This window comes from Coturnix japonica, chromosome 13 (genome assembly GCF_054131305.1).
Source record: "Coturnix japonica strain WE chromosome 13, WE-NBRP24, whole genome shotgun sequence".
In the NCBI taxonomy this organism is placed as follows: Eukaryota; Metazoa; Chordata; class Aves; order Galliformes; family Phasianidae; genus Coturnix; species Coturnix japonica.
The window spans coordinates 11,997,633-12,024,596 of record NC_140675.1 but is presented as its reverse complement, the minus strand read 5'-3'; the positions used below and the strand labels follow the sequence as shown (position 1 = coordinate 12,024,596).

Here is a 26,964-nt window from a genome sequence, read left to right as displayed (position 1 = left end):
AAACTCCTAGTGGCCTGTCCCATCGTGTCACACCCTGCTGTTTAATTTTCTATAGAGAGCTGCAAAGCCTCTTGATCTATGCTGGCATGCAAAGTGCTTGGCTCTTCCCCCTCTGGTGTTGCACTGCCTTAAGGCGGAGTTCTGACTCCTTGACTGTGCAAAGGAGCTCCAGCAGATCTGAGGGGTTCGTGGTTTTCCACCCTTTAACAACCTGATAGGAAAGGGGTGAGATTTCAGATCATAGGGAAAGCATGGATGTGTGCTGCTCAGGTAGTGCAGAAATCCTTTGCTTTTGACTGGTTCTTCCCTCCCTACTTCCAGCAGCTTTGCTCGGCAGCGTCTTTATTACACTTGAAACAAACCTTGAGGACTGTCATCTAATAGCAGGATATCATCTGCACTCTCAATCAGGGGCCCTATCTCAGGCTCTCATACGGTGCTCCCACAAAGTCACTCTTTCAGGAGATGCCACATTGCACACAGAACCTTATCTGTCCTCTAGAATGTACTGAACATTAATAAAAGAAAATGTGTAGTGCCTGAGATGCTGAAAGTTCAGGGTATCTCTAAAAATTACTCTGTGAACTACTGGGAACACTTTGCAGCAGCTTAACTCATGCTAACGCTTAGGATGGAAGAGTCTCTGCATAGAAGAGGTCTGGGCATGTGCCATTGTGATCTCTTGACCTATAGTTTGTGCAAGGCTTTGCTCTGAGGATCATAGGAGTGGCTGTGACCTCAAAGTGCTTCTCCCTTGTTGCTGCAGCACAAACGTGAGGGTTGCTTTTGCAGATGTTTGGGTAATTTGCAAGCAGGTAACATGACTTATCTTGTTACAGACCGAATAAACCGCAGGGATGAAGGTCTTATCACAATATCAGATTCCTCGGATGAAGAATTACCTTTGCAGGAATCACCAGCAGAGCAGCAGCACGAGGATGATGATGATGATGAAGATGATGAAGATGTGGTCATCTTGGCAGAGGTAATTTTTCATGTTTATGTGTGTTGCTGCTTTATTCGTAGCCTTTATAAACAACTCACGTGCAGATACCCAGTGCATTCCTGTGGGAGTCCTGCCTAAAGTTAAAATGGCTTCCTTAGGATGTCTGAAGTGAGCATTGACACGAGAGCATTTTGCTGGGTCTGAGTTTTTAATCATGTTTTGGGCAGAGGAAAGGAGAACAAAGATATCCAGCTGGTAGTTTTATGCTTTATTACGCTCATTGCTAAACTGGCTTTTCATCTGTTTCCCATCAGAAATCTGGTGAGATGCAAAAGATCATTTGGAACAAGGATTCTGGTGAGTGGAAAAGAACTTCTACTTATTCTCCTGTGTCTTCTTTTCAGACCTCCAAACCTCAGCAGCTTGTGCGCCCCAACGTCATCAGACCTGCTGCTCAGTGGCAGGGTGCAAATGCTGTGGGAGAAGGAGGATCTAAAAGCGCTTCAGGGCCTTTGGGGAGCGTGTATGTGCAGGATGTCTCAGCTCTGCTGTGCCAGAAAGACCACACAGTGCAGAGCAGTGCTGGACCAAGCAAGGAGGAGAGCGTAGACTTTGCCTTGTGGCAGCCTGGACCACCTGAGCCAAATGGCCCCAGGTCTGAACTTACGAGTGACCCTGAGCCTGGTCCGAGTTTGTTTCCAGCAATAAAAATGAGCCCGCAGCTTGTTAACAGGGAGATCGTTAGTCTGGGGAAAGCAGACTTTCCTCCACAGCAAGGGGAAAAGGTGGAAGCCCAGGGCTGGCAAGGGGAGGACTTGAAGCCAGAGCTCTCACAGAACATTGATGGAACACCTGCTGCGACCACAGTTCAGGAGACCCAGGACAGCAGCCCACTGGCTCCCCCCTGCCTCCAGCTGCTGGACACAGAGCCACACACTGTGCTGAGTGGCTGTGCTCCGCAGCAGGGGCAGCCCGAAGCAGGCTCAGCATCTCTGAGGGCGTTTGGAGAGGAGGCTCCAGGGCCGGCCTTCCCCAGACCGGAGCCGCAGCAGGATGGCATCCCGGGTCCTGCTTCGCCACAGCCAGCACATCCACCAGAGGAGACGAGGGGTCAGCAGGCGACAGACAACGAGCGGCCGGGCCCAGCCTTCCCTGCACAGGGCTCACGTGAACTGGGTTCTAGCAGTGTGCCAGAACAAGGGGCTGCTGGACAGGAGGACCAGAACTTCACAGCCCTGCTCATCAGAGAGACAGTAAGTGTCCCTATTTTTACATTCATGTTGCTTTCAGATGTTCTTTTCAAGGCATGCAGTGTTGCACGTGCTCAAAGCACAACTCTTTGACTGAAGCTTGGAGATGCGCAATATGAGTGTGCAATGAGCAGTCTTGGCAAACTTTGGTTTAAAGAAGATTAACCCCATTGCTGTGGCAGCAGTGATGAATGGATGCGAATCCCAATGGTGTTCACTTTGGGGTGGGTGGCTGGCCAGGAAAATGTAGCAGAAACGTATGGAGTGTGTTGGGGTGTGGTGAGGCAAAGTGACACGGGTTTATTCTCCATACCTGTGATGTGTTTGTTAGCTTGGGTAGCACAGTGAGCAGTACAAAAGCAGCAGGAAACAGTGCTTGGTGATGTTTCACACCTGGTGGTTTCCCCTCCCCTCTGCATACAGTCATCCTGCTGCCTGCTAGCTTATCTTTTACAAATCTCTTGCATCTTACTGTGTGTTAATTCCATCTGATTCAATTTGGGAAACCAAGATGGGGGAGAATACTGTTATTCTGCAAGTAGCACACCGTCAACAGTCACTTTTCAGTGTAAGACCTTGGTGACTGCTGACCTGCTCTAAGAGGTGGATGAGTACGTACTGTTACGTTGTTCAGGTTGCTAGACAACCCTGCCCAGTTCAGTCTTGCAAAGCCAAGAAGTGCTCTCTGGTGCAACCAATTGCAATACCCATATGGAAACCCAATGAGAGAGCACTAAAGGGCTCCTGGCTACATGGCTAATGCCAGTAAAGGTTTGTTGTCTGCTCTGCTCTCGTCAAGAGTTTGTGTATTGTTTCTTTTCCCTCTTGCCTTTGGAATGCATTCCAGCACACAACCTCAAAGTCCTTTATCTTCCATCTGGGGTTTGTATTAACTTTGCTTGTGTTGTAGTCTGTACCTCTGTGCCTCTCCTCCTTCCATCTACCCTGAATCACTCATAAAGCCAGGCACTCCCACCACTACCCATGCTCTCATAAAAAAAGAGCTATTAGTTATCAAGTGCAGCCAGGAGAGCCAGCAGCTTGCACTATCCAAGCTGTATGGATGTAAACGGTCTCTTGGATCCCATTTTAACCCCCGTTTTGGGAGCATGCTAGAAAACTGCTCTTACATTTGTTTCTGTCTTTGGTGCTGTTGCAAGGTTGTACTATGCAGCTCCTCTAATACCTGCATAACCCTTAGCTTTTCCTACTGTAGGAAGCGAGATTTCCAGATGTGAGGAAGGAATACATCGAAGAGCTAATCAGCATCAAGGACTGCTATGACTTAAATGTGTAAGTATGGATCAAAGAGCCAGGGAATACCATAAAACAGGTTGGCTGCAGTCGCACTTCCATTTCCTTCCTGCTAATAATGCTGTTGAGTGTATCCAGGCTGGGAGTGCCAAAAAGCATGGATTTCTTTTTTAAAGGTGTAATAGAGCTTGTCTTAAAGCTTGTATGACTGACATCATGCTGCAGCTTCTCTGCTTTTTAAGATAATTTGCACATTCTGTTAACTAGCTGTTGGAAGATCTAAAGCTATTACACATCATCTCTTCCTGTTACCGGGCTTGGTAGAGATGAGTGTCAGGAATAGGGGTTGGCTTCTGTAGGACAGAGCTCAGAGGTGAGTTGGTGAGTTTTGAATCATAAAAATCAATTTCCTCCTTCATTTCCTGCCTCTTCATGCCTTTTTCCAGGTAAAAACTGACACTGGTCTGGACGACTTCATTTGTAAGGGGTTTTTATCCCCTTGAATAGATAGCAGTGGTACCATTTCAGTTCCTCTCAAACCACCTTTTGCAGATAAGAACTTTTTGAGGACCAGTAGGATCTGTTCTATATAGGTGCCTGCTGATGGACAGATTTTGATCAAATTGGGCAGGAATGGGAGCCAGTGAGGGAAGTAAAAGCTATGGGAAATCACCCCGAGGTCTGCTGCTTAGCTGACTGTACCAGCAACTCCAGGCTCCTTGTTAAGAATCATATCTGGCATCTCTAGGAGTCACGCTAGAATCAAAAGACTAAAACAAGTCCTTTGCCTTGTTGATAAGTTGCATCATCTCCCCACCCCGCTGAGTAAAGCTTGTGCTGATGAAGAGTGAGAGATGGTGTGTGTTGGCACCAGGAAGCTCGGGGGGAGGGCGGTGTGGGGTAAATGACTGCTGATGTTGGGTGGCCCCTCTCTTCTCTTTGTATGAAACACATTCAGTGTAGTTATTACATGGCACAAAAATGAATAGGTGTTGATTTCCATAGGATTCACTCTATCTTGTATGGATCTGATGCCTTTACAGTTAGCTGTATTCAAGTATGTGAGGCTTCCTGGATATAAATGAGTGGCACGGAGCTAAGCCCAGTAAATGCGATCATCCTTGGATTTCTTATCCCTTTGCCTGTGTTGTGAAATTGTGCCTTGGGAGAAATGCTGCTTGGTTGGGAATTCATCAGGTCGCAGCCCTTCTCCTTTCCCTGCAGCAGTGATGAGAAGCTCTCAGGTGCCCACGCTGTGCACTTGCACCCAGCAGTGGGTGGGTGTGTTGGAAATGCAGGCGGCACACAGCACTCATCCCTGGGGCAGTCGGGCCATTGAAGTTAGGTGTGTGGCTGCAGGACCCTCTCAGGGATTGTATGTGAAACCCGTTATTGTATCCTGCAGGGATTTAGTGAAGCCTGGTGGAATTAAACCCTGGCTTCTGTAAGTCTTAATGCGTTCCTTCCCTTTTTGCTCTCGGAATCTCTTCTCTGCTATTGTGTGCTGCAGAACCAGAGAGATGAAAAGGTGCTTCCAGGCTGCCCCGCAGGCTGCCCACAGTGTCTGCTCAGTGGCGCGTGGCGGACTTGCAGGATGATAAAGATTTCTTCCCCATATTTTTATTCCTTTAACCAAACTGTCTTTTGAGTTGTCACCGTGTCTTTTGTATCGGAACAAATGGGTCGTGGCACTGGGCAGCCTTGCTGGCAGGGGCTCTTTGATCTCCACGGCGTGTCAAGCTGAATCAGGCTCGAGGTATATAATAACTGGGGGTGGCTGGGTTTGGCCAGGGATGAGGCTTTTAGCTGGTTCTGTGTCCCGGGGTGCAGATATTACAGAGCAGTGCCACAAGTGTGTGTGTGCTGGGGCCCACTGAACTCATTGTTGGTTGCTGAGGGTTAACATCTTTGAAAATCCCAAGCTCCAAAAGGCAGCATGCAGGAGAGCTCAAATGTGCTGTGCTGCAGCTGAGGCCCTCGTGTCTGAGCTCCTTGAGGTTTGTTTCGCTGGATTAGAACAGTTATCCTTGACAAAAGCAGGGAGATGGAAGCTATTAAACTCTCGGTGCCAGGATGTTTTGTTGTTTTCCGATAGGATGGTCTTAAAACTTCCAGCTGATGTGAAAGATGTGCTGTGAGAGCTGCTCCCAGCTGGGTATCATCCATTCAGCTTTTGTGTGCCGAAGCCTTCAGCTTGGCCAGAAGCTCAAGATGTCAATACCTGATTAAACAGAAAGCAATGCCTCCGCTTTGAGTGTGAGTGCAGGCCTGAAGCAATGGTGCCTTGATGGTGGATCAGATCTCTTAATTAGGGACTGATTTCTGACATCAGGGATGTAAATTAGCAGCTGCAACCATGCACCTTCTTATTCAGTTTTATGAATGTTAATTGCTCTTCCTAGCTCTTTTCAGAAGGAGGTTGTTCTGCAGCAGGGGAAACTGAGGACCTGAGTTCCTTGGCCCAGCCAGCAGGGGCTGGGGGCTGCTAACAAGCAGAGCCCCTTGGCAGGGCTGTGTGCAGTGGGTGTGGATCTCAGCAGTGGGGTATTCCAAAACCACTTGCTGGAGGGTTCCCGGAGCTGAAATGCTCAGTTCAGCTGAATTCTCCTGACAGAGTTAGAATTGTTTGCAGCAGGACCTCAGGCACGCGGCGCTTTGTCTGGGATGTCATTTCCCAACTATTTTTAGTGATGGTTTTCTGAACGCCGCTCCCACTAAAGCAGTTTGCAGTGTCACTTGGACAACGCCGTTGTGATTTCAGGCTCCGTGACAATGAGAGCTGTGTTTGCAGTATGTATCTGATGTAAACAATTTTAAGCATATTTCTGCCTCTGCCCTTATGGGAAAGTAGTTAAAGACCGGAGGCTTCAATTAAAATTTGATGCAGTAATCTTCTGACCAGGAAGATCTCGGCCTATTGCAGTTGTTATAGGGATTTGTGTGCTTGTTTTTCCATAGATCTGTGTGGCATGTTTTATGTCAGCTACTTCAGTTAATGCTGCTGTGCTGCCATTGTTCCTTGTTTAGCCCTTGCAATGTTAGTTTCCTTATAGCAGAACATGAGGGCTCCTCAACTTGCAGTGGTGCAGGATGGAGTCACATAATTCTTTGCTTAATTCTCAGTCATTTATTTTCAGTCTGTTCCAGCCTGAGACCTCTCTTGGTTGTCACAGGGCAGGCCGTGGCTTGCCTGCCCAGCCTCTTGGTTAGAGGATGCTAACAACTGTAGCAGTGAGGAATGAGCCTGAGCTCCCCAAACTTGAACTAACTGTAGTTTTCTTTCCAGGCTTTGTAACTTCCTTCTGGAAAATCCAGATTACCCGAAGAAGGAAGGCAGGATGGTTTTAAATCCCAGCAGCAGCCTGCTTGCCAGCCAAGATGAGACAAAGGCAAGTGAGAATATCCTCACCTACAGCACACCTCCAGCCTGTCCAATGTGAAGTGATCTTGGGGTGTGTGGTTCTGTGTGTACTTGCAGAGTGTCCTGGTTGAGCCATGCTTTGGTAGGAGGCCTCTGGGTGCAATTCAGATGGTGTGTAATGGCAGTAGTTGCTTGCAAGATGACTTCAAGACTCTCCTGTTTTGCTGTTGCACAGCTGCCTCTTGTCTGCTCTGTGCCATCAGCAGGCCCCTCAGGCTTGCCTGCCTGTCAGCCACCCGCTGGCTGAAGGACTCAATGTGACATCCATTGTAGGAATTCTTGGTCATTCTGTCACATGAAGTACTTTGGCCTGAGGACTGTTTTGTGTGACCTTGATGCATTGCTTTTCAACCTCTGAAGTGCAAGTCTCCCTGCTTGATGCACACAGTGGCTTTAAGCTACTTGTCTTGTGTCCTGCCTGGAGCACAGCATACGCCTTCACACCCATGCTGTCCTCCCAGCTGCTGCTTAGGTGTGTGCTCAGAACAGGGTGCCCTGCAGAAGGCTCCTATCCTGCAAAGAGTAGTTTGAGATGTGTGTGTACGTATAGCAAGTCTTTTTATATCCTCCCTCATCTTCTGCATTTCCTTCTCAGGTGCCCAAAGTGGACTACTTTGACTTCTCCAAGCTTGCCCCGCTCGATCAGCGGTGCTTCATTCAGGCAGCTGACCTTCTCATGGCAGACTTCAAGATGCTGAGCAGCCAAGACATTAAGTGGGCACTACATGAACTCAAGGGACACTATGCAATCACACGAAAGGTTCTCCTGTTCTTGTTTTCTTTCCCAGGGTTATTTGTGCTGTCTGTGGGGAGCAGTGTGATGTCTTTTAGCCTTACTGTGCCACTTGCTTCTGTGGCTGTGTGGTTATGTGGGGTTTCTCTGTGGGTTTTTGTTTTAATCATCCTCCTTTCTTTTCGAGAAGTCTTTGCTTAGTAGACTCTTGCGAAGCTCATCAGCCAGATAGAACGCTGCAGGAAGCTTTTACTTTTCTGTAACAGAATAATTGATGAAATGATAGTTAGTTGATGATAAATGGTGCATTAAACTCAGAGGTACTCCTGTACTTTGCGGAAATGGGGTGGAATGGCCAATAAAACCAAGACGTTTAGCCAAGTCTTAAAACATTTAATTCAACTGCTGTTAGTAGTTTGTAAGTGACAGCATGTAATTGAGGAGAAGGCCAAGTCTCCCTGCCCTGTTTCTTACAATTATGACTTATGAAATGAATCATTAAATTCTTTGTGGAAGTTTTCACAGTAATGGAACTGCAAAGAAATTTGTTCTGGAGTATCACCAGGCTAAACATGAATATAGATTGAAGCTTGTGACTGGATGTGCTCTGTTATGCTTCTCTTGCTTGAGCTTCTCTCTGTACTCGACTAAAGCAAAACCCACTGTTCCTCTTTGTTTGATTGAGCACTGAGTACTTGAATTGAACAAAACCAGGTTCTAACTATAGACCTTCAGAAAAGGAATTCAATTTGAAGAAAAAAAGATCAGCTCTGCACCAGTGTGGATGGCAGCCATAGTAGTGTTAATAGCTGAGGCAGTGCAAGGTACCATTCAGCTCTGCCTGGTGGCTCCATTGCTGTAGTGGAATGATTGCTTTATGAGTACATAAAGCAGCAAGGTGGACAAAGGGAAGAGGTCTGCATGCCTCTGTGTGGTGCCTGGCTCTCCTGTTTGTACAGAGTTGTGTGCTTCTGATTTCTCCCAGAGAACAGAAGGGACTTAAAATCTGCATGTTGGGTTTTGTTTTGTTTTGTTTTCAGGCCTTTTCAGATGCCATCAAAAAATGGCAGGAGCTGTCTCCAGAAACCAGTGGGAAACGAAAAAGGAGAAAAGAAATGAATCAGTATTCATATATCGACTTCAAATTTGAGCAAGGTAAATAACAAGCAGTGTTTATTGTTCTCTCTGCATGATTACTGTAAGCAGAACAGGCTTTACTCTAAGAAGGGCTGTCCTTGAAAGGGGATATGTTCCCAAAACAGCAACGTTTCTGTCCTTGTCTGCTATCTTGTTTTGGAGATGCTCTTCATTAGTACATCTGCTTGGTACTGTGGTGCATGAGGTTTTGAAGTTGTGTAGAGGAGGAAGGATTTGAGCTTTGTTCTCGCTGCTCTGTCCTGCCTCATGGTGTCTGTAACTCTGCTTTAGGTGACGTGAAGATTGAGAAGCGGATGTTCTTCCTGGAGAATAAGAGGCGGCACTGGAGGACCTATGACAAGCTCTCACTTCTCCCACCAGTGCTACTGGAGCAGGAATTCTATGAGCAAAAAGTTAAAGAGATGGCAGAGGTGAGTGGGAGGAGCCACTTTGGTTTGATAGTGCAAACGGCTGCAGAGCTCTTTGCCCAGAACATGGAAATCTGCCTCTTACTGAAACTCAGACACTGAATGGAACTTAGAGTCACTCACCATGTTAACCTCCCTGCTGCCAGGCCCAGGGCAGTCTGCTCATTCACTGCCTTGCAGAGCTTGGCACTCCAGGCTCCAGAACATCTCCTCCCTTGCTGAGGTCTGTGTCTTTCAAAGCAGAACCCTACAACACCCGCTGCAGTGTTATCTTCCATAGGGAATTCACCCTTCTGCACATACACTCCTTTCTGAAGTAGCTTCTTAAAGATCAGCTTCTGCTAATCAAATAGTTAGAGTCTCCTTTTGAAAGCAATGATAGTGTTTCTTGGGGCTTTCACTGGAGAGGCCCGTTGGGTTGAGCTTTGCCCATAGGAACATGAAAAGTAGCCCCTCGTAATGTAGAATTTGGTTCTTTGTTCTTGCTGCCTTTGCCATCCCCCCCATCTGTTTTAGCTGAATCATAAATATCTTAATGGACTGGAGGGATGGGCTGAGTGATGTTGGGAGCAGACAGTGTGTCTTTTGTGGTGGGCTGTAAATCTTGAGATAACATAAGAGTGTAAAGGCTGGAAAACTGCTTTATCTGTTCTGTAAATAAAGGTGCACATCTCTTTTACAGCATGCAGACTTTCTCCTTGCTCTGCAGATGAATGAGGAGCAGTATCAGAAGGTCAGTGTATATATAACATGATCCTTGATTTCGGCTCATGTATAGGTGTTGTTTTGCACTTACCACTTCAGAATTTCCTTGCTTCTGGAAGGGAGCTTTCCTGACCAGCTGCATTTGCACTGTGCTGCTTTTGCTGAGCTGGCATAGCATTTCTTAGCTGGCTTTTGGACAGAGTAGATGAGCTGAGTCCAGCAAAGACTGTATTGATGCACATAATGATCTGCAGTAATTCAGTCAGCTACTACTTGTATCTTTACCGGGCAGAACAAACACTGCAATAGAATAGCACCAGGCTTGCTCTTGCTACTGCTGTTATGGCTGTTTGAGACTTTGAAGCAGATTTGCTGTTGTTCTTGGAGCTCTGCCAGCGGAAAGGCCTTTCTCCTTTGCAGAAAAGGCTCTTTAAAAACCTGAAAATCAGGCTTCTCCTTTTCAGTGGAGAAAAGTTAAAGGTAGGTTCAGCTGCCGTGGATTGATTGCCTTTTCTTTCTCAATTCCTGCTTCTCTTCAGACTTCAGAGAAGATATTGGATGTTTGAAAAAGCGGGTATACATTCATAACTGTGGTGAGGAGGCCAAGGCAGGGTTTCTGCAGACAGCTGGGTAGCTGTTCTTTTAGAGGGCAACAGATTTGAAGCTCGCTTTTCCCCATGTGGATGGTGTGTACTCTGTTGCTTCTCTGCGATCACAGCTTCCCCAACTCAAGATGCTTTTGTGCCTGTGAGCTAAGAATTACTCAAACACCATGTGTTCTCTGGCTTTTTGGAATCTGCCAAACCGGACGTGTAGGTATTAAGTTACTTAAAACTGAGTTTCTGGTTTTGCTTAGTGGATTCTGACCGCTGAGCAGGATATCTGATGGAATGGTGTGTAACTATGGCTCCTTTTTATAATTAATGTTGTCATTGTTTATGGCTTACAGTTGTACCCCGCATCACGGGGTGTTTATTTGCAGCAGTGTGTTGGTATGTTGCTGTAGCTATTGATTTCTATTTATTTCTTGCTGTTGCTAATATTTCTGTTGTGTTGCAGGATGGTCAGATGATAGAGTGCCGCTGTTGTTATGGGGAGTTTGCTTTTGAAGAGCTAACCCAGTGTGCAGATGGTCACTTGTTCTGCAAGGAGTGCCTAATTAAATATGCTCAGGAGGCAGTCTTTGGCTCTGGGAAGGTAAGAATTTCCCAACTGGATGAGGGGAAAATGGATGAGTTGCTGTTGGGTGATCACGTTGCTGTTTGCATAGTTTTGTAGCTTAAACCAGATGCAGCCGCACTTCCTGGGAAGTATTTGATCAGAACTGTCTTGAGATGCCGATCCAATGAGTCAGTCACACCATTAACAACTTTCCAATGGGATTTGGGTTGTAAGATTTTAGTTTGTTGACCTCCATCTCACGTGCTTCGTGCTGAACAAACTGAAATGGATCGCTAGGAGAACTTTCTACAGCATTCATAGTAACAATAGCTTGAACTCATCTGGTTCTGATTCACTACTTAATAAACCAGTGGTGTCTGCTCTGTGTGGTGTGACCTCTGACTTGACCAGTCCCTTCCTAGGTAAAAATATTTGTCCTTCATCACTTCCTTGTGATCCCAACTTAATTTGGGGGTTGTTTCCTCAACCACAGTGTCACTTAGGAATGGGACAGTTACCAGGGTTGGTCCAAATGGTAGCGGTGTCCTGATGCTGAGCTACATGTGAATTATTACCTGCTCCAAAGTGTGCATGTTCGTTTGTGCTGGGTATAATAATCACACCGTAGGGTACTTTGGTACTCTGGGATCTCTGTTATATGTGAACCTAGCTGTGTTTTCTATGGCCGTATTGCCAAGAATGTAACGTGTTGGTCACAAACAAAGCGTTAGATCCCAGCGAAATAACAGGCTGCCTTGAGGTCAGGGTGGATTTTGTGGACTGTGATCCAAACTATCAGCAAGTATCTTCATATCCAGTACATGTTTTGAGTTCTGATCTGCTTTGATGAGGCAGCCGTGATTGTACCATAGTACACTTGCTTTCTGGCAGTCACTTGCTGGTTAAAGCTCTGTCATCTCTAAGCACGGCTCTGCTCTGGTTTACATGGGATATTCCAAGCACTCACTGGTTTGTCACTGGCATTGTACTGAAACTGAGCTCTCTTCCACCCGCAGTCAGAGCTCAGCTGCATGGAAGGCAGTTGCACGTGTTCGTTCCCCACCAGTGAACTGGAGAAGGTGCTTCCAGAAACCATCCTGTGTAAATACTACGAGCGGAAAGCCGAGGAGGAGGTGGCTGCTGCCTGTGCAGATGAGCTTGTCAGGTCAGTGCCCAGTGCAAGGTGCAAACTGCTCTAACCATTGTAAAAAGGAAAAAATGGCTCCCCAAGCCCCTAAATATGTGCCAGCTATGGGATAGAGCCGCATTGCTATCTCAGACTTGTGCCTGCCAGGGCTATTTTTACTCAGGTTGGTCTGCCTTTGACTGGGAGCAGATTAAAACTCAATAGAGCTGTCTCCCTTAAGACTCGCTTGCAAACTCTTTGCTGATCCTTTATATTATACAATCTGGAGTAGTGCTGAGTATATGACATTTTGATTGCAAACAGGGAAGTGATCGAAGAAATATGAGGGAAAAGGACAGCAGTCAGCATATCCTTGCAGCAGACATTTGCTTGGCAGCACTGTTAAGCACCACAGAGCTTTTTGACTAAATCCACTGTTGGCACTGTGCATTAATAGCCTCTTATTTTGGGCTGCAGGTGTCCCTTCTGTAACTTCCCAGCTTTACTGGACAGCGATGTGAAGAGGTTCAGCTGCCCTAATCCCCGCTGCAGAAAGGTAATCGGGTGACATTTGCCCTTGGGGGTTTCTTCTGGAGGGCTATGAGCAGAGCTGAGCGCAGCTCACTCAGCACAGCCCCAGCTGAGTTGAGGATCTGATGTGGCTGCATGGAGCTGTGGTCAAGGTATTTGTTGGATCCTGCTGATGTTCTTTGTGCCTGGACAGATGTATTCAGGGTACTGTTGATATAGACAACAGAATCCCTTTTATGTGGCAGGCTTGAAAGATGTTGGCTACAAAAGCTTCTACAAAGCCTTAGGATGCTGTCTTGCACATACAGGAATGTTTTAAGTGAGCAGGGAGCCAGGTGTTTTAAAGGCAAATTGTAATCCTTTGTCTATTACACCTTCTGGTGAGTGGGCTGAGACAACCCTAAACACTATTCTTAACATCTTACCTTTTTCTTTTGTGCTACCACTTGAATACGTGTTTGATTGGAAGGGACAGAAACTTGTCTGAGTCCATTCAAAGGGCAGAAAATCATTGTGCTCTTCCCAAAGCTTGCTAGTAGCCATCAAAGAAGAATCATGGGGTCCAAAGGGGGTACAGAGAGGGGAAAACTGGCTGCTGTGCTTCTAAACTGTCTGTTCTGGGGAAGATCAGATGGGTAAAAACTGCTTCTGAGTTTCCTCAACATAAGCAGAGTCCTGCTGGTGCACGTATGTGGTGACCAGTGCACTATTGGTGTTTGTCACAAAGCTACAAGGCAACGTGTGTGCTGTTAACCACGACACTTAATTCTCATGCAGCGTTCAGAGAGCTGCATGCTCATGCAGCAAAGAGTTTGTGGGTGCTTTGGACTTTGATGCATGTAGCTGCTGCAATGTTGGGCTCCCATAAGCAGTACGGCCATTTGCCTGTGCTGGGAAAGCAAGAGAAAGTCAATTATGTTGTTTGTAGAGGCTGAAGTTGCCAGCAGTGAACTTTGCTTTCCTGGTGGGGGGGGGTCGGGGTGAGGGAAGGATGCTCTTTAGTGTTACACAGATCCCTTATCACAGACCTGAGATCCAGGTTCGTTTTGTAGTGCCTCCCTCCTCCGTGCAGGAAGAAATGCAGGTAGGAGCTGTGCAGGGCACTAGGTGGCACTGTGGATTCACGTTCAAATCAGCGTGTTGGGGTTTTTTTGTTTGTTTTAAATCTGTTCTTGCAAAACCCAAACTGGTTTAAAAATGTGTGTGTGTCAGCAGCACGGAACAGAATCCAGGCTCGAGAAATGCAAATGTTCCAAATGGGCAAAAAAAATAAGTTGAAGGTTTTATGTATTTTTCCCCCTTAAAATGCATTGTGTGGCACAGTAACTGGGATAAGAGGTCAGTGCTGAAATGTTCCTTTCCTTCTGGTTTGCTGTTTCATTTCCTTCCTATGCTGGGAAGGATGCTGCTTGTCCGTTCCCCTCCCCCTGCCCTGGGGTTGCAGCATTCCAGTGGGCTGGATTCCTGGTTTCCTGGACAGCTTGTGTTGATTCATTAGCTGAAAATCTGCTGAGTAGCTTAGGGCTCTTCTTAGAAGTCTGAACGACTTTAGGATTTGAAGGCGAGGATGAAGAATTGGGACAGCAGGATGTGGTGTTTTCTCATAGCAGCAACTTTGGTGATTCTTCTCATTCTCTGCTATCTTGTCTCTTTCCAGAGTGAGGAATTTAAGCCAATGCTCTTGCTTGCAGGAAACCACTGCCTTTAGGGAGGAAAGGGCTAGATTATCCCTTTCCTCTATGGGAGCTTTACGGAGTTTGGAGAGGATGCATTGGCTTTACTAGCAGTGCCTCTGGCAGACTCTGGGGTGGTGATGACTGATCCTGGAAGGAGAAGGAGTCTCTCTCTGGCTGAAAGGGCTGCATTTGCACAGCTGAACCTACAGCGAGGGGAGGTACAGAAAGCAAAAGGTCAGAAGGTGCCTCTGGAAGCCTCAAGGCTCTTATAGGGTGGGGAGAGGGGGGACCAGGTGGTGGTCCTGTTGTGTTTCTGTGCTCCATCACCTGGATCCTTCATCTTGCTTGAAGATTTTGTGTTCATGCTCTGGCTTTCCTTTAAGTCTTGCATAGGATATTTGGGGCAGATATGGATGTGCTGTAAAATAAGTGATGGAAGCCAGCTGGGAGCAGTCCTGGCTGAACACAGGTTGGGTTCAACAGAGGAAGAGCTGTAGGCATACACAAGTTACTCCCTGTGCATCTCGCCCACATCTCCTATAGTTTGACCCAATGGTACCTTGCAGGGACCAGAACTCTGCTGTTAGAGCCTCACCCATGGGCAGAGCTGCTGGTCACTGTCTGTGGCTGATGGATCCCTGTGGAGCATGCAGATGAGCCCATGCCATCTGCTGGGGCCATTGAGGCTCCAGCTGTGCCCAGGGAAGTTTGGCTCTTTCTGAGGTGACCACGGCTTGAATCTTAATGTCACTAACTGCGGGCTGGAGGAGAAGCTTAATTAGTCAAGGAGAGCTGTTGCCTCAGCTACCCCACAAATACAACCTGCTGTGTTTGCTGTCTGAGCTGGGGTGGGAGGGAGGCAGCTGTCACTCCACAGGCTGACACGAGGGTCTGCTGGAGCTCTGGGGTTTTGCTCAGTGTCCCTCTGTTCCCAGAAGGACTGTGTGCACTGAGCAGGTTCCCAGCAGCAGGATTGCTGGCCAGCTCGGTCAACTTCCATCTTACCATGAATTTGTCATTGCTTCACCATGCACATTTCTCCTCCCTGTGTTCTGACATAGTAAACCTGGCAGTTGGGTAAAACCATGGAAGGCAGGGGTTGCTTGCTGGCTTGAAGTGCTGGGAAGTGAGCGTGCACTTCTGCACACTGGGAAAAGGTCTGTTTCCCATCAGAAAAGGAAACCCTTTACTTCTGCTCTGCCTCCCTCCTCCCCAGCTCCTGTATTGTTCAGGAAGACAAAGCTTTTGTTCCCAGCTGCTCGCAGCCATCCCAGCGCAGTGCTGTGGCCTGGGAAGGGCTCTCCCCTCTTTGCAGTCTCAGCACAAAGCACTGCGGGGCTTTCAGCCAGCCTGGAGATGGGGAGGTGAGAGCTGCTGTTGCTATGGAAATGGTGTGTGCATGAAGCAGTGCTGGCCCTCTGGGTGCTGGGGAGCTCAAAACCTGAAGCTGAAACCTACAGCCGCATCACAAGGGCTTGTATTTCCAGCACTTTTCCTTAAAGCTCCTTTGCACGCTTTAGGATTTTTGCTAATTTGAACCGAGTTGTCTGCTGGGTGGATGCAAAGAGGTGATTATACATGGCTGCAGAGTGTTAAATTGCATTGGATGGGGCAGCTGCCTCTCCTGTTCTCAGGGCTCTGCAGTGCATCCTGCTAATGAGGCTGTGCTTAGGGACTGAGTTTGCCTGCTGTTGTGCTGGAGGAGTGGGTGTTAATGCACCTGTGGGATGGACCCCCTCCATCACCTCTGTGTCTCTGGCTTGGGCTCTCTGAGCACAGCAGTCTTTGTGTGCGCTTGTAATTTGCAGAACGGAGGTTTGATGTTTTAAGGACTTCTTTGCAAGCTGCTGGTATTTCTCAGGATTGATTGTGAGGTGCTGGCTAGGAGCAGATGCACCCAGCTGCTCTTCACCTTCATTTTCTGCTGGTAGTGAGACAGGTTTAAGCTTGTATGGAGCTCTGCCTAGCAAGCTGTGCCTGAACATGGCTTTTCTTAGCAGGGTGCTAACGCTGCATCCACAGCCCATGCTAATAAGTCACGTTGCATGGTTCACAGTGACTTCAATGAGAGCAGCATTTCTTGCTGAAACAAGAAATCATGGCATACCAGATCTGAGGTTACAGAAGCAGCTGATGAAGTGCGCTGTAGGCTCTGTGGTCTCTCTACCTGTTGCAGTAACAGGGCACACAGCGGTTCCTCGTTCAGAGGCACAAAACAAGGCAACCCCTGCCCCCTAGGATCCAGCTACAGGTGTATTATGGGGTGTTGTGGGGAAACTGAGCTTATCCCAAATGTTTCAGTGTCAGATTTGCATATGGAGAATTACTTGGTTCTCTTTGCCTTGCAACATGTTTTCCCAGCTGTTGGGAGTCTTGCTGTCTCATTCAGCTTCCTGACAGCACTGCAAACATTTCAGAGGCCCCCTGGTCCTGTCTCGCTCGCTGTTCAGCCATTCTGATCACCGCTGTCTGTGTGCTATTCCTTGAAGCCTGGTTGTTTGGATTTGCTCGTTGCTGATGGCTTAGCCCTGCAGCTTTAGTGGAGAGCAGGGCTGACGATGGCATTTGCTCATGGCAAACCCCTGGTGGCAATAACCTTAGGGCCCACCTCCCATGTTTAAGCTCCCCTCCTCCCATGTCTGTGTGAATGTGGTTCAGCAGAAATTGTGGGGATGGGGGAGAAATGGAAGCATGGTGTTGCTGCTTCTCTTACTGGTGGGGTTAGGGAATGGAGCACTCACACCTCTGTATGCCTTTGCCTGGAAGCCCATCCCTATCTTATGTGATCCAGCAGAAGGCTCGGGGCTCTTTACAGGACTCTGCCATCCTCCCCCTCAGCTCCGCATGCCTGGAAACCCGCAGCTCCCAGCTTTCTCCTCCAGCTCAGTGCCTCTGCTGCGCCCTTTTTAAACAAGCGCGGCGCATGGGAATGCGCTGTGCTCGCTCGCTGCCAAAACCACAACAAATGGCAACTTTCCGTCTGTCATTTCGGCTCGGAGGCACTCGTGGCTGGGCAGGCGATTCATTTTTCTTCCATAAAAGGACACTGAAAGCCATCAGCAGGAGCCTTGTGCTGCAGCGGGGCGAGCGGCGATGCTATCAGCGGCAGTGCTGCGGTGGGGAGCGCCTGTCATCTCCGTATCTCTTTCCAAAGGGATGGGCAAGAGGGAGAGACTGAGGCCGAAGGTGATTGCGGGTGCTGAGGTGATTGCAGGCAACAGGTAACGCCCTGTCAGACCTCATTGCCAAGTCCTTAAAGGAAGGTAGATAAGAAGAGGGTGCTCCTGATGCAGCAAAGCCTTAAAAGTACAGGCCCGCTCAGGAAATATGCGCGTGCCCAACCACGTGGCTTGTCCCATTGGGGTGTGTAGGGTCAAAGTTACACGGGGAGTGCTGAGAGTCAGGAGATCTCATCCCGAGCCTTGTGCTGAGCCGTGCCCTGCCCTTGTAGGGGGCTGCAGGGAAGCTGTGTGCTGAGGGCTCTTGCTGCTTCCCAGCATCGTGGTGTGTTGCTGTGTTGGCAGCCTCTAGGAAAAGAATCTGCACCCAAGTTGTCTCCCGAACCCAAGACAGTCCTTGCCTTGTCAGTGTCCCTACCACCATCCTTTGGGTTGCATGGGAGTGGGCTGCAGGTGCTGTGCCAGCAGCTCACCTGGAAGGTTCCACCATGGGAGCTCAGGTGCTGCTGCTTTTACAAGGTCAGGTCCATTTGTGCACCAGTGTCTGGAAATGTTTCATGTGATAAATGGGTCTGACAGAGGAGAGGGCAAAGCCACGCTTGGAAGTGGCCCTGAGAAAGAGGTCAGTGTAAATGGGATATCTGTTTCTTAAAGGAGACAAAGGAAAGAGCTGCTGAAAGCAAGAGCTCAAAGTGGTCTCTCTTAAAAATAGACTGTGCAAGTCAGTGCAATTTCAAGCAACAAAGCTCACTCCTGTGCTTCATTTCTGCCTTATATAGCAATATCCATTCAGGGAAAAGGCAATTCTGCTGCTGTTTCCTGGCCGGTGAGTACCTCGTCCAGGTCCATAAGAGGCAGTGCTGTTCTCCTTCACAGCTTTGTCCCTTCTCCAAGGAAAGGGCCAGAGCTAAATGGGCTGGATGTGACTTTGTGTTGGTTGAGAACTTCAGCCTGGGTTGTATGATGGCACCTGGCTGCATCTCACCCCTCTCCCACAGCCCTTTTTGTACCCATTTATATGAGAACATGAGAACAGATATCAGGCTGCCCCCACCTGCAGGCAGTGCTGGGGGCAGAACAGAGTTCAGGGACCCACTGCCAGCGATGTGAACTTGGCCTTTTTCTCCTGGGTTTACTTGAAAGAGAAAGGGAGGAGTGTTATTCCCAGCATGAGATGGAACAACAAGAAGAGGGGGAGTAATGTGAGATGATCACTAACAGGGAGAAACCCTAAACCTCTGTATGGAGCAGAGCACTCAGGTTGCTTGGTTGGTTTGATTTTTAAGCAGTGAAGTAACCTGGCCCCTTGTGTCACAACAGGTAGCGATGGTGCTGAGCTGCCCTGGGACTGTGGGGTCAGCTCAGGACAGGGCATAGAGTATCCTGAGTTGGAGGGGATAAGTCCAACTCCTGGAGGGGTGTCTTCCCCTGTGCCACTGGGGAAGCAGGAGTGAGTTTGGGGTGAGAGCCCTGCCCAGTGCTACCTGTGTTTGCAGAGCATCACGGTGGGGTCAGCATGTTGCTGCTGTGGTGGAAATGGAGGTTGGAGGGCATGGAAAAGGGCTGCTCTCAAAGCCAATTGAAAAACATTGTTCTGACCTTACTCAAGATGCTGCATCTTCCCTCTCTCTTCCCTCCCCCTCACATTCCTCTCATAGTAATCACTGATCTCTAACCTCAGCTTCATCTGCTGCAGTTAAGCACTAGGAAAAAAATGAAAAACACACCAATCCAACAGAAACAAGACTTTGTGCACACACCTTGTCCTGTACCATCATGCTTCCAGGGCAGAGTTATCTTTGGAGGGCCGTGAGTCAGCAGCAGAGGTTTTGCATAGCTCTGTGGCAGGGTGGCTGAATGATTGCCTCTTCCTTGGGGCCAGAGCGCCCAGATGCCATAACCTGAGCTATGCAGCATGAGGAGATGTTTTGCTTCTCCTTTCTGTTTGCGCATAAACGGGTTTCAGCAGATGACACAGTCATCAGACTTCCTGGGCTAGCGCAGCGCTGCCGCAGCTGATGTCCATTTTGGAGGCTGTCAATTGAGTTTGTTTCCTAATTTGGTCACAGCATGCTCAGGGCTGGCCTGCTTTCCTCTTTTCTCAAACACTGGTCCCTTTTATATCATTGTCATGGAGGGGAAGCTGGACCTCCAGCCCTTCTCACTTCCTCCCTGCAGAGGAAGTGATACTTGAATGGGCTCTTTGACGAAGCCATGCGGCTCTGAAGCTGATCTTTTCAGCCTTTTCCTTCTTTGTCCCTCTTTCATGAGCTCATCCCACTAAGCCTGCTGGCATTCCATCCTCCTGGGCAGTCCTTTGAGCTGGAGGTCTGGGAAATAATTCTCTGAACTGAAAGAGAGAGCTGTACTGGTGTGAAGTAATAACTGATATGTGGATGTATGGGAATATATGTTGGGAGAGCGATGCAAGTCCAGCCTGGGCTAATGGGAGCAGCACCCATGTTGTTTTGTTTCAGATGTACTAATGAGAGGCCTGGCACTGCTTAGGGAAGTGGAAATGCCAAATGCTGGGGGAGGAATGGTGTGGCTGGTCAGTTCTGCTGAATGACCTTTAAGTGAGTTAGTGTGCTGTGCAAGTCCTCCAGAAAACTGCAACTGCCCTTCAGAAGAGGCGTGTTGTGCTGTGCTGGAGCAGAATGAGCCCCAGGTGAGCTGCCTGAGGATGAGGATGCCTGGCATGCAGCAGGCAATGCTGCCTCTATGGCCTGCCTCCACTCAGCATGAGCAGCTGAGGAATCAATACCAGACACAAAGACTCCTGCTTTCTTTTATTTCTGCGCTGTATGTAGGTGAGGAGCAGCTTCCAGCTGAGCCAGCGGAAGACAGCTTCATTTGGTGCCTTACAGGGATGGGGGCCATTGGTGTTGAGGGAGTTGCCCCCTGTGTTGGAAGAGACTCCCTGGCTTTAGAAGCAGGAGGGGATGCTGGTTTGTCTACCACTATCCAGCACCTATTTCAGGTCCAGAGCACATGAGATAAAAAGCTTCAGCAGAGCCACAGGGTGAAGGTGCACCACGAGCAGCCTGACTGCGGCACTAAAGGTCTGGCAGCAGGTGGGCAGGTGTGGGCTGATCTGTGCAGAACACCCTCCAGAGAGGTGAAACGTCAGCGTGTGTCATCACTGGGCTGCCCAGTGCCTCTGGCCTTGGAATGGTGAGTAACGGAGAAATGCAGGCAGCGAGTGGTGAGGCAGCATAGCTGCCAGGGGAAAGGGAAGGTGAAACAGAAGGTTTCTAATCCTTGAGTAAAAATCTCCTCGATGTGTCACTTGGCATTCACATGTTATCTCCTAGTTAGGCATGACTGACTCACCCACTGTTTCCACCTGAAAGGAATGGTATGTTGGAGGTATGTGGCTGATAATCTCAGAAGGCTGTCACTCCTTCTTTTCCTCCTCCCTCCCTTCTGCTGCCCCCCAGAACGCATTCTCTTATTGCTTTTAACCTTCAAGCCTCTCTTCTTCTGCTCTCTCCCTTACTACTCTTGCATTATTAATGGGGCTGTAGCAATTCAGCCAGAACACTGGCATTACTAATTACTACGTGGAGCAGAGGAATGAGGAACAAGATAGAAGCTGGGTTGGTAAATACTGTCATTGTAAAATGATAGCATCAGGAGTGCAGAGCAGAATTCCATGTGTGTGCAGGTTTGCATTGGAAGCAGCCTCCCTTGGCTGCAACACACCCATGTGTGCTCACCATGTGTCCTTCTCTCTCCTTTACTACTTGTGATGACCATCTTGCACACAGCTAAGGGTTAATAGACCTGAGATTTCCAGGGGCTGTATTGTGTTCTGCCTGGGTGTGCTTCAAACATCGCAGCGTCCATGTGCTCTTTGTTGGCAGGGCTGTAGTACGAAGCCCCTTCTGTTGGTGTCAAAGGCTGAGGAAGCATAAGTGATGTTTTATTTTCACATTCAGCAAGAGCCTGTCACGCTCGATGCATTTAAATTGTCCTTGGTAATACCAAGGGCATCCTACAGCAGCAAGCGTCTCTCCATGCTCCATATAAGAGAATATGGCTGCTATGAAATCAGAACGAGAACATTATTTTGGATGTGCAGCAATTAACCTGCAAATAATGGGCTGCTGTAAGCATAAGGAATTGCCTGTCCGTCCTACTGCTGCTTAATGGGGCTGTGCTTTTTCACTCCATTGGGCAGAGCGTCGGCTCAGGGCTGTGACATCCCTTGGAGGCATTGCTGCAAATGTCTGTGTGTCGTGGGGTGCATGTGGGAAGGGAAGTGTCACAGGCTGTACAGTGTGTGGCTCTTATGGTATGTGATGGTCTTGAAGAAGGCAGTCTCTTTAAATGCATGCTCTCCTTGGTGTCATCTTTGAAATAATTAAAACAGCTGAAATACAGAGGTCAGCACTGAGATGCAGATACAAGTAGTGTGTGCTGGCAAAAGGAGGCAGTTCCTCTTCCCCAAAAGGTGCTTGGAGGAAGGGGAAAAGGATAAACAATGGGAGTGTATAAGCTCACCCAGTGATGGGTATGAGGTGTGTGGCTTGGCAAGGCAGCCAGCACAGGGTGGTAAGCTCTTTGCAGAGCCACGTGGAGACTGGGGAGGGGATTTTGTGTTGCTTCCTTCTCTATGGCTTTGGTACCAGTGTGGCAGCCTGCTGGGAATGGCTGTGGACTGGAAGAGGGAAAATTTAGGTTGGATGTTAGGAAGGAATCCTTCACTCAGAGGGTGCTGAGGTGCTGGCACTGCTCCCAAAGTGATGGGTGCCCATCTGTGGAGGTGACTGAGGCCATGGGTGGGCCCTGGGCAGCCTGGTGGGGGGCAGCCAGCCCATAGTTGGAGCTGGATGATCTTAAAGGTCCCTTCCAACCTGAAGCATCTCCCTTGATGGGGCTGCCCACCTTTGTTTTTCTCACTGATGAACCAACATGTGGGGTTGGAGCCTGGTTCCTATTTCAGGTGGTGGGGCTGCGCTCCGTTCAGCGCAGTAATTCCTTCTACATTTTTAATATAATCATTGTGGAGCTGGAGAGGTCCAAAGTTTGCAACCCCAACACTCTTCTGTAAGAGGTAAGCACTGACTTGCCATTAAAATTGAGCAGTGTCAGGAAGGCAAACGTTTCCTCTATCCAAAATTTCACGCTCACGTATTTAATTAAAAGGTGACAGGGTTAATGAAGCTTTGAGTGCATAAGGCCTCATTCCTTGAATTTAATTTCCTTTAATTGCTCCAGAGACTGAAATTCCCAATTTCAGTCCCCTAACAGGTGAATTGAGGAACTGGAAAGGAGTGATTTGAATCATCTCACCCTGTGCCAGCTTCTTCCTCTTCTGCTCGTTTTTATTTCTCACCTTTGGTTGAAAAGGGGATTAGATGAGAAAAACGCTTTAAGTCGGTGTTTGAACTCTGTGATGGAATTGGCTGATCTGAGAGCTGCTGCCACCTTGGAGGGATCCTGCAAATTGTGTCACTCATCCCCAGCGTGTTACAGAAGGCTGAGTGCATGCGAGTGTTTTCTCTTCCCACCCTAATAGCTGCCACTGCAGTCACCACCAGCGGGGTTGAGTTGGGGTTAATTTAATGCACATCTAATGCTGGAACAATGGGAGTAACATGTCGTGTGAGTTCTGCCACAGCTTAGCTCCTTTTGGAGGTGTTGGCTGCTAGGAAAAATGTCTTCTCATAAAGGGTGTTCAGGCACTGGCAGTGGGGTGTTCCAGAGCCATGGAGATGTGGCACTGAGGGACCTGGTTTGGTGTCATGGTAGGGACGGGTTGATGGTTGGACTTGGTGATCTCAGTGATGTATTCCAAACTTAATGACGCTGTGATTCTTTTTAATCTTTGTGATTTTTATAGCAGCGCCACTTTGAGGTTGTGGGAACTCGCTGAGAGCAGTTGGTACATGGCAGTGCCAAGAGAGCATCCCCTACATGAAGAGGTATTTAAGAGCTGTTGGGCTTCCCTGGTAAGAATCCTGGGATGCTGGAATGGTTGGAAGGGTCCTTAAAGATCATCCAACCCCAACCCCTGCTGTGGGCTGAGTGCCCCCACCACATCAGGCTGCTCAGGGCCTGTCCACCCTGGCCTTGGGCACCTCCAGCCACAGCCAGTAAATGCAGGTTGAGTTTTGGAACAGAGTTGATGCTTAATGGCGTCTGTGCCCCTACTGGTGTGAGCAGAGCAGCTGCTGGTCCTGAGCCTGGGGAGCATTAATGGAATGTGCTGGGCTGATGTAAAACATCACCGCGCATTTCGGGGCTGAGGTCAGCAGGATTGAAAGCTGATGGGAGTTTAATGCCGAGTCCGCCTCTCGAAGCAGAAGGGTCAGGCGAGAGAGCTGCAGCTAATGGAAACGTGAGTCCACTTGTCATAAATCAGTGCCGAAATTCGAGGCGGGGGGAGCTGCATCCTGCAGCCACCCATTAGCTGCTCAGCTGCCTCACAGCAGCTTTAAAAGGGGCCAATAGAGGGTGGGGGGCTTAAGGAGGGTTTTCATCTGAGTGCAGGGAGGGCACTGCCTCTGCCATCCCCATAGGTTTGTGGGTCTGTCCATTGGGATATGGCAGGGGGTATCAGTGGGGAAATGGCATCAGTCAGGCTTTGGCTGCTGGCTTGCTGGGACCTCCCGGGGCACGCAGGGAAGCGGTGAGGGGTCGGAAGCGAAGCACACTTGGCAGCATTTTGAGATCATACAGCTCTTAAAAACTAATCTTGTATTTAAAAAAAAAAAAAGCAGAAGAGTAAAGAGCAGCATTTTTCCAGACAATGAGGAGGCAGTTTGCCTTCCAGCCCAACCGACTGACTTCCCATAAAGCCAAACGCTGTAACCTACTCTTTGCCAACGAGATAATGCTTTATTGCTCTATTTATTTTTTTCAAAAGGAGCTGCTTTGACTTCCTTTTTCTGTTGGAAGCCTTCATGCCTTTAAGCTACGTCTCAAAGCCCCGTTAAAATTAGGGTCTGTCTTTGGGGCTGCTGCTGAAAACACAGCGCCGTGGGCTGTTAGAAGTGGAGGTGCCATTCAGACACGGAGGTGAGCATCTCTGCCCCAAGGCATCTTCTATACTGAGAGCCTCCCCGCGATGATGCCCAGCCCCACACAAAACAGCAGAGCCTGCTGCATCTGGAGGCTGTTCCCTTTCTAGGCCCTCCTCGAAGGGCAGAGGTTGAAGCAAAGCAGATGTTCCTGGACACGTCTCTGCTCTTCTGCTGAGAATGCTGCTGGGGGCCGCCCTTGGCTCCCAGCATGTGAAATGAGGATGCTCCCACCTATATGCGAGCAGATGTCAGAGTGGGGAGAAAGATACAAACAGCCTGAAAGAGCTGATCCACCACTGAGCGTGTTGGTGTTACTGTAATACCTCCATCCTAAAGTTTGTGTGTGCAATTATCCCTCTGAGAGCAATCCCGGTGCTCCCCCCAAACAAGGGAAGGGATTGCAGTGGTTGGAGCAGGACTGAGTTCAGGTAGCTGCATCCCGTGCCCCTTTGTTTGCCAGCACTTGGCTCCTGCTGCTATATTTAGTTTCCCTTGGCCTCCCGGAATGAGCGCATCGAACCTTTCTAGATATGGAGATAGGCACGACACCAACTCGCTCTGAGCAGCAGCTTGCCAACTTCTGCAGCTCTGCAGTTGTTTTCAGCCCTGGCTTTCACCCTTCCCGTGTTTGGGGCTGTGCGGAGGGCGGTGAGATGAGGTTATGTGAATGGGATTTGTTTGTGTGCTGTTCTGCCTGCACTCAAGACCTGGGCTGTTTTTCAAGGCAGGCTCCTGGAGAGTGTTTTGTTGGGCCCCCTGTGTTGTGGTTCAGGTGTGTGGAGCAAAGGGTACCTCAGCCGACCCGTTTGGATGCTCTCAGAGGTAACTTTGTCTTTCTGTGAGATCCATCTTGAACAGCTCTGACCTGTGTAATGAAATGAAACTTGATTTTTTTTTTTTTCTCCTTCCTGGAACTTGGTTCTGGTTGCAGCTGTTGTATGAGCGATAGATTTGAAGATCTGTGTCAGAAAACCATGACTTCAGACCACTGGGATTTTTGTGGGTGGGTGAAAGTGATAACAGATTAATGAGTTTTGCTGAGCATCTCCATCTGCCAGACTAAACCCTGCTCTGTGCTGGAGGCCGAATGCAGCTGCCTGAGCCTCTCCTCTGAAAGCAAAGCCCTGCTCACAGAGGCAGAACTGACCCTGAGCTCAGAAACTGGCGCTGCTCTCAAGGTGGCCTTTCCTGGTCCAGTCACTGATACAGGTGCTCCCCAGAAATGTGGATCGGGTTCTTCATCTGCATTTGGAGCTCTTACCGCAGTGACACTTGCAGTTGCCTTCCTTACACATTACCTTTGTAAGCAGATAAAACATGTTGTGTAAAATCAGAGATCTCATTCCCAGTGTATGCAGCTCATAAAGGAGGAACGTGTCTGGGCATCAATAGCTGTGCCTGACCACGTGTGAACACACACGCGTGCTCTCCAATCACAGCCAGCTCAGATCCGTCACAATGAGGGCAGCTGGAGCATCGTGCTGGGATAGGGCTGGGTGAGCAATGGGGTGGCCAGAGCTGCAGAAGCTGCTGTGCATTAGTTGGGGCTCTTAGCTCTGCCATTCCCTCCTGTGAGACCTGAGAGTTAAATGATGTGGCTGTTAGATACAAGGCGTTGTCCTTCACCAGCATCCTGTTATACGTGGGGAGTTGCCATGGCCAGACACGGGTCAGATGTTGTTACTGAGATAGTGAGTGTTATTCTTCACTTTGTTTTAGCAATGGGTATCTGTTGGCACCCAGTGGAAGGACTGTGACTATCAGTGTGTCTGTACCACGTGCTGCCCCGCTGGCTCTGCACCATTCTTCTGATTTTCTGGTTGTTTTTCAGGCTGGATATGCAACTTCTGTGCCACAAAGCCCAAAGGAGAGCTGCAGGGTGTGGGGCAAAGGCTGGCTTCACTGGTCTGGAAAGTATTTACTCAATGCTCTGGTTGGACAGTGCTTGTATACAGCAAGTTGTGCAATGTACCAGAACAGACCCATGTCTTCTCACTTGTCTCCCACATGGGTTCGTTACAAATATTTGTTGGGAAGATGCAGCATCCCCACAATGTTTGCTTTCCTCCAGGCTGCTTTCTGTTCAGAGCACCTGCCTGGTAATGCCTGGAGTACCGCAGGCCCTGTGCTCTGCCTTCTTCAGGTCTCTTCGTGGTGCTGTCCTTAAATCTGGGCTGGGCAACTGCTCTGAAGCACAACACATCACCGTGGAGAAGTGGAAGAGAGCAGCTTAATTAGCAGGAAAGCTGCTGGAGTCCTTGGACTTGCGTTCTGGGGTGTATGGAGTCAAAGGAAGCAGGTCTTTCTTTCTTTGTATAGTGGCATTAATTACACTGTTTTGTTCTGGTTCTTAGTTAAGAATGACAGGAAGCCAGAAGACTCTTCA

At 48.7% G+C, this 26,964-nt stretch overlaps 1 protein-coding gene across 15 annotated transcripts in view; it reads left to right on the top strand.

Annotated features, from left to right (window-relative positions):
* The window catches only part of RNF216 (ring finger protein 216), a 65,219-nt gene that overhangs the window by 13,155 nt on the left and 25,100 nt on the right, over nucleotides 1–26,964 (top strand). For all 15 annotated transcript variants that reach the window (XM_085513890.1, XM_085513889.1, XM_085513886.1 and 12 more), the window contains 11 exons: nucleotides 840–985; nucleotides 1,351–2,199; nucleotides 3,413–3,489; nucleotides 6,737–6,839; nucleotides 7,467–7,631; nucleotides 8,645–8,759; nucleotides 9,033–9,172; nucleotides 9,852–9,902; nucleotides 10,934–11,071; nucleotides 12,052–12,200; nucleotides 12,639–12,717. In XM_085513890.1, the coding sequence (XP_085370016.1) occupies nucleotides 840–985; nucleotides 1,351–2,199; nucleotides 3,413–3,489; nucleotides 6,737–6,839; nucleotides 7,467–7,631; nucleotides 8,645–8,759; nucleotides 9,033–9,172; nucleotides 9,852–9,902; nucleotides 10,934–11,071; nucleotides 12,052–12,200; nucleotides 12,639–12,717 (2,012 nt within the window). The remainder of the gene's footprint in view (nucleotides 1–839; nucleotides 986–1,350; nucleotides 2,200–3,412; nucleotides 3,490–6,736; nucleotides 6,840–7,466; nucleotides 7,632–8,644; nucleotides 8,760–9,032; nucleotides 9,173–9,851; nucleotides 9,903–10,933; nucleotides 11,072–12,051; nucleotides 12,201–12,638; nucleotides 12,718–26,964) is intronic.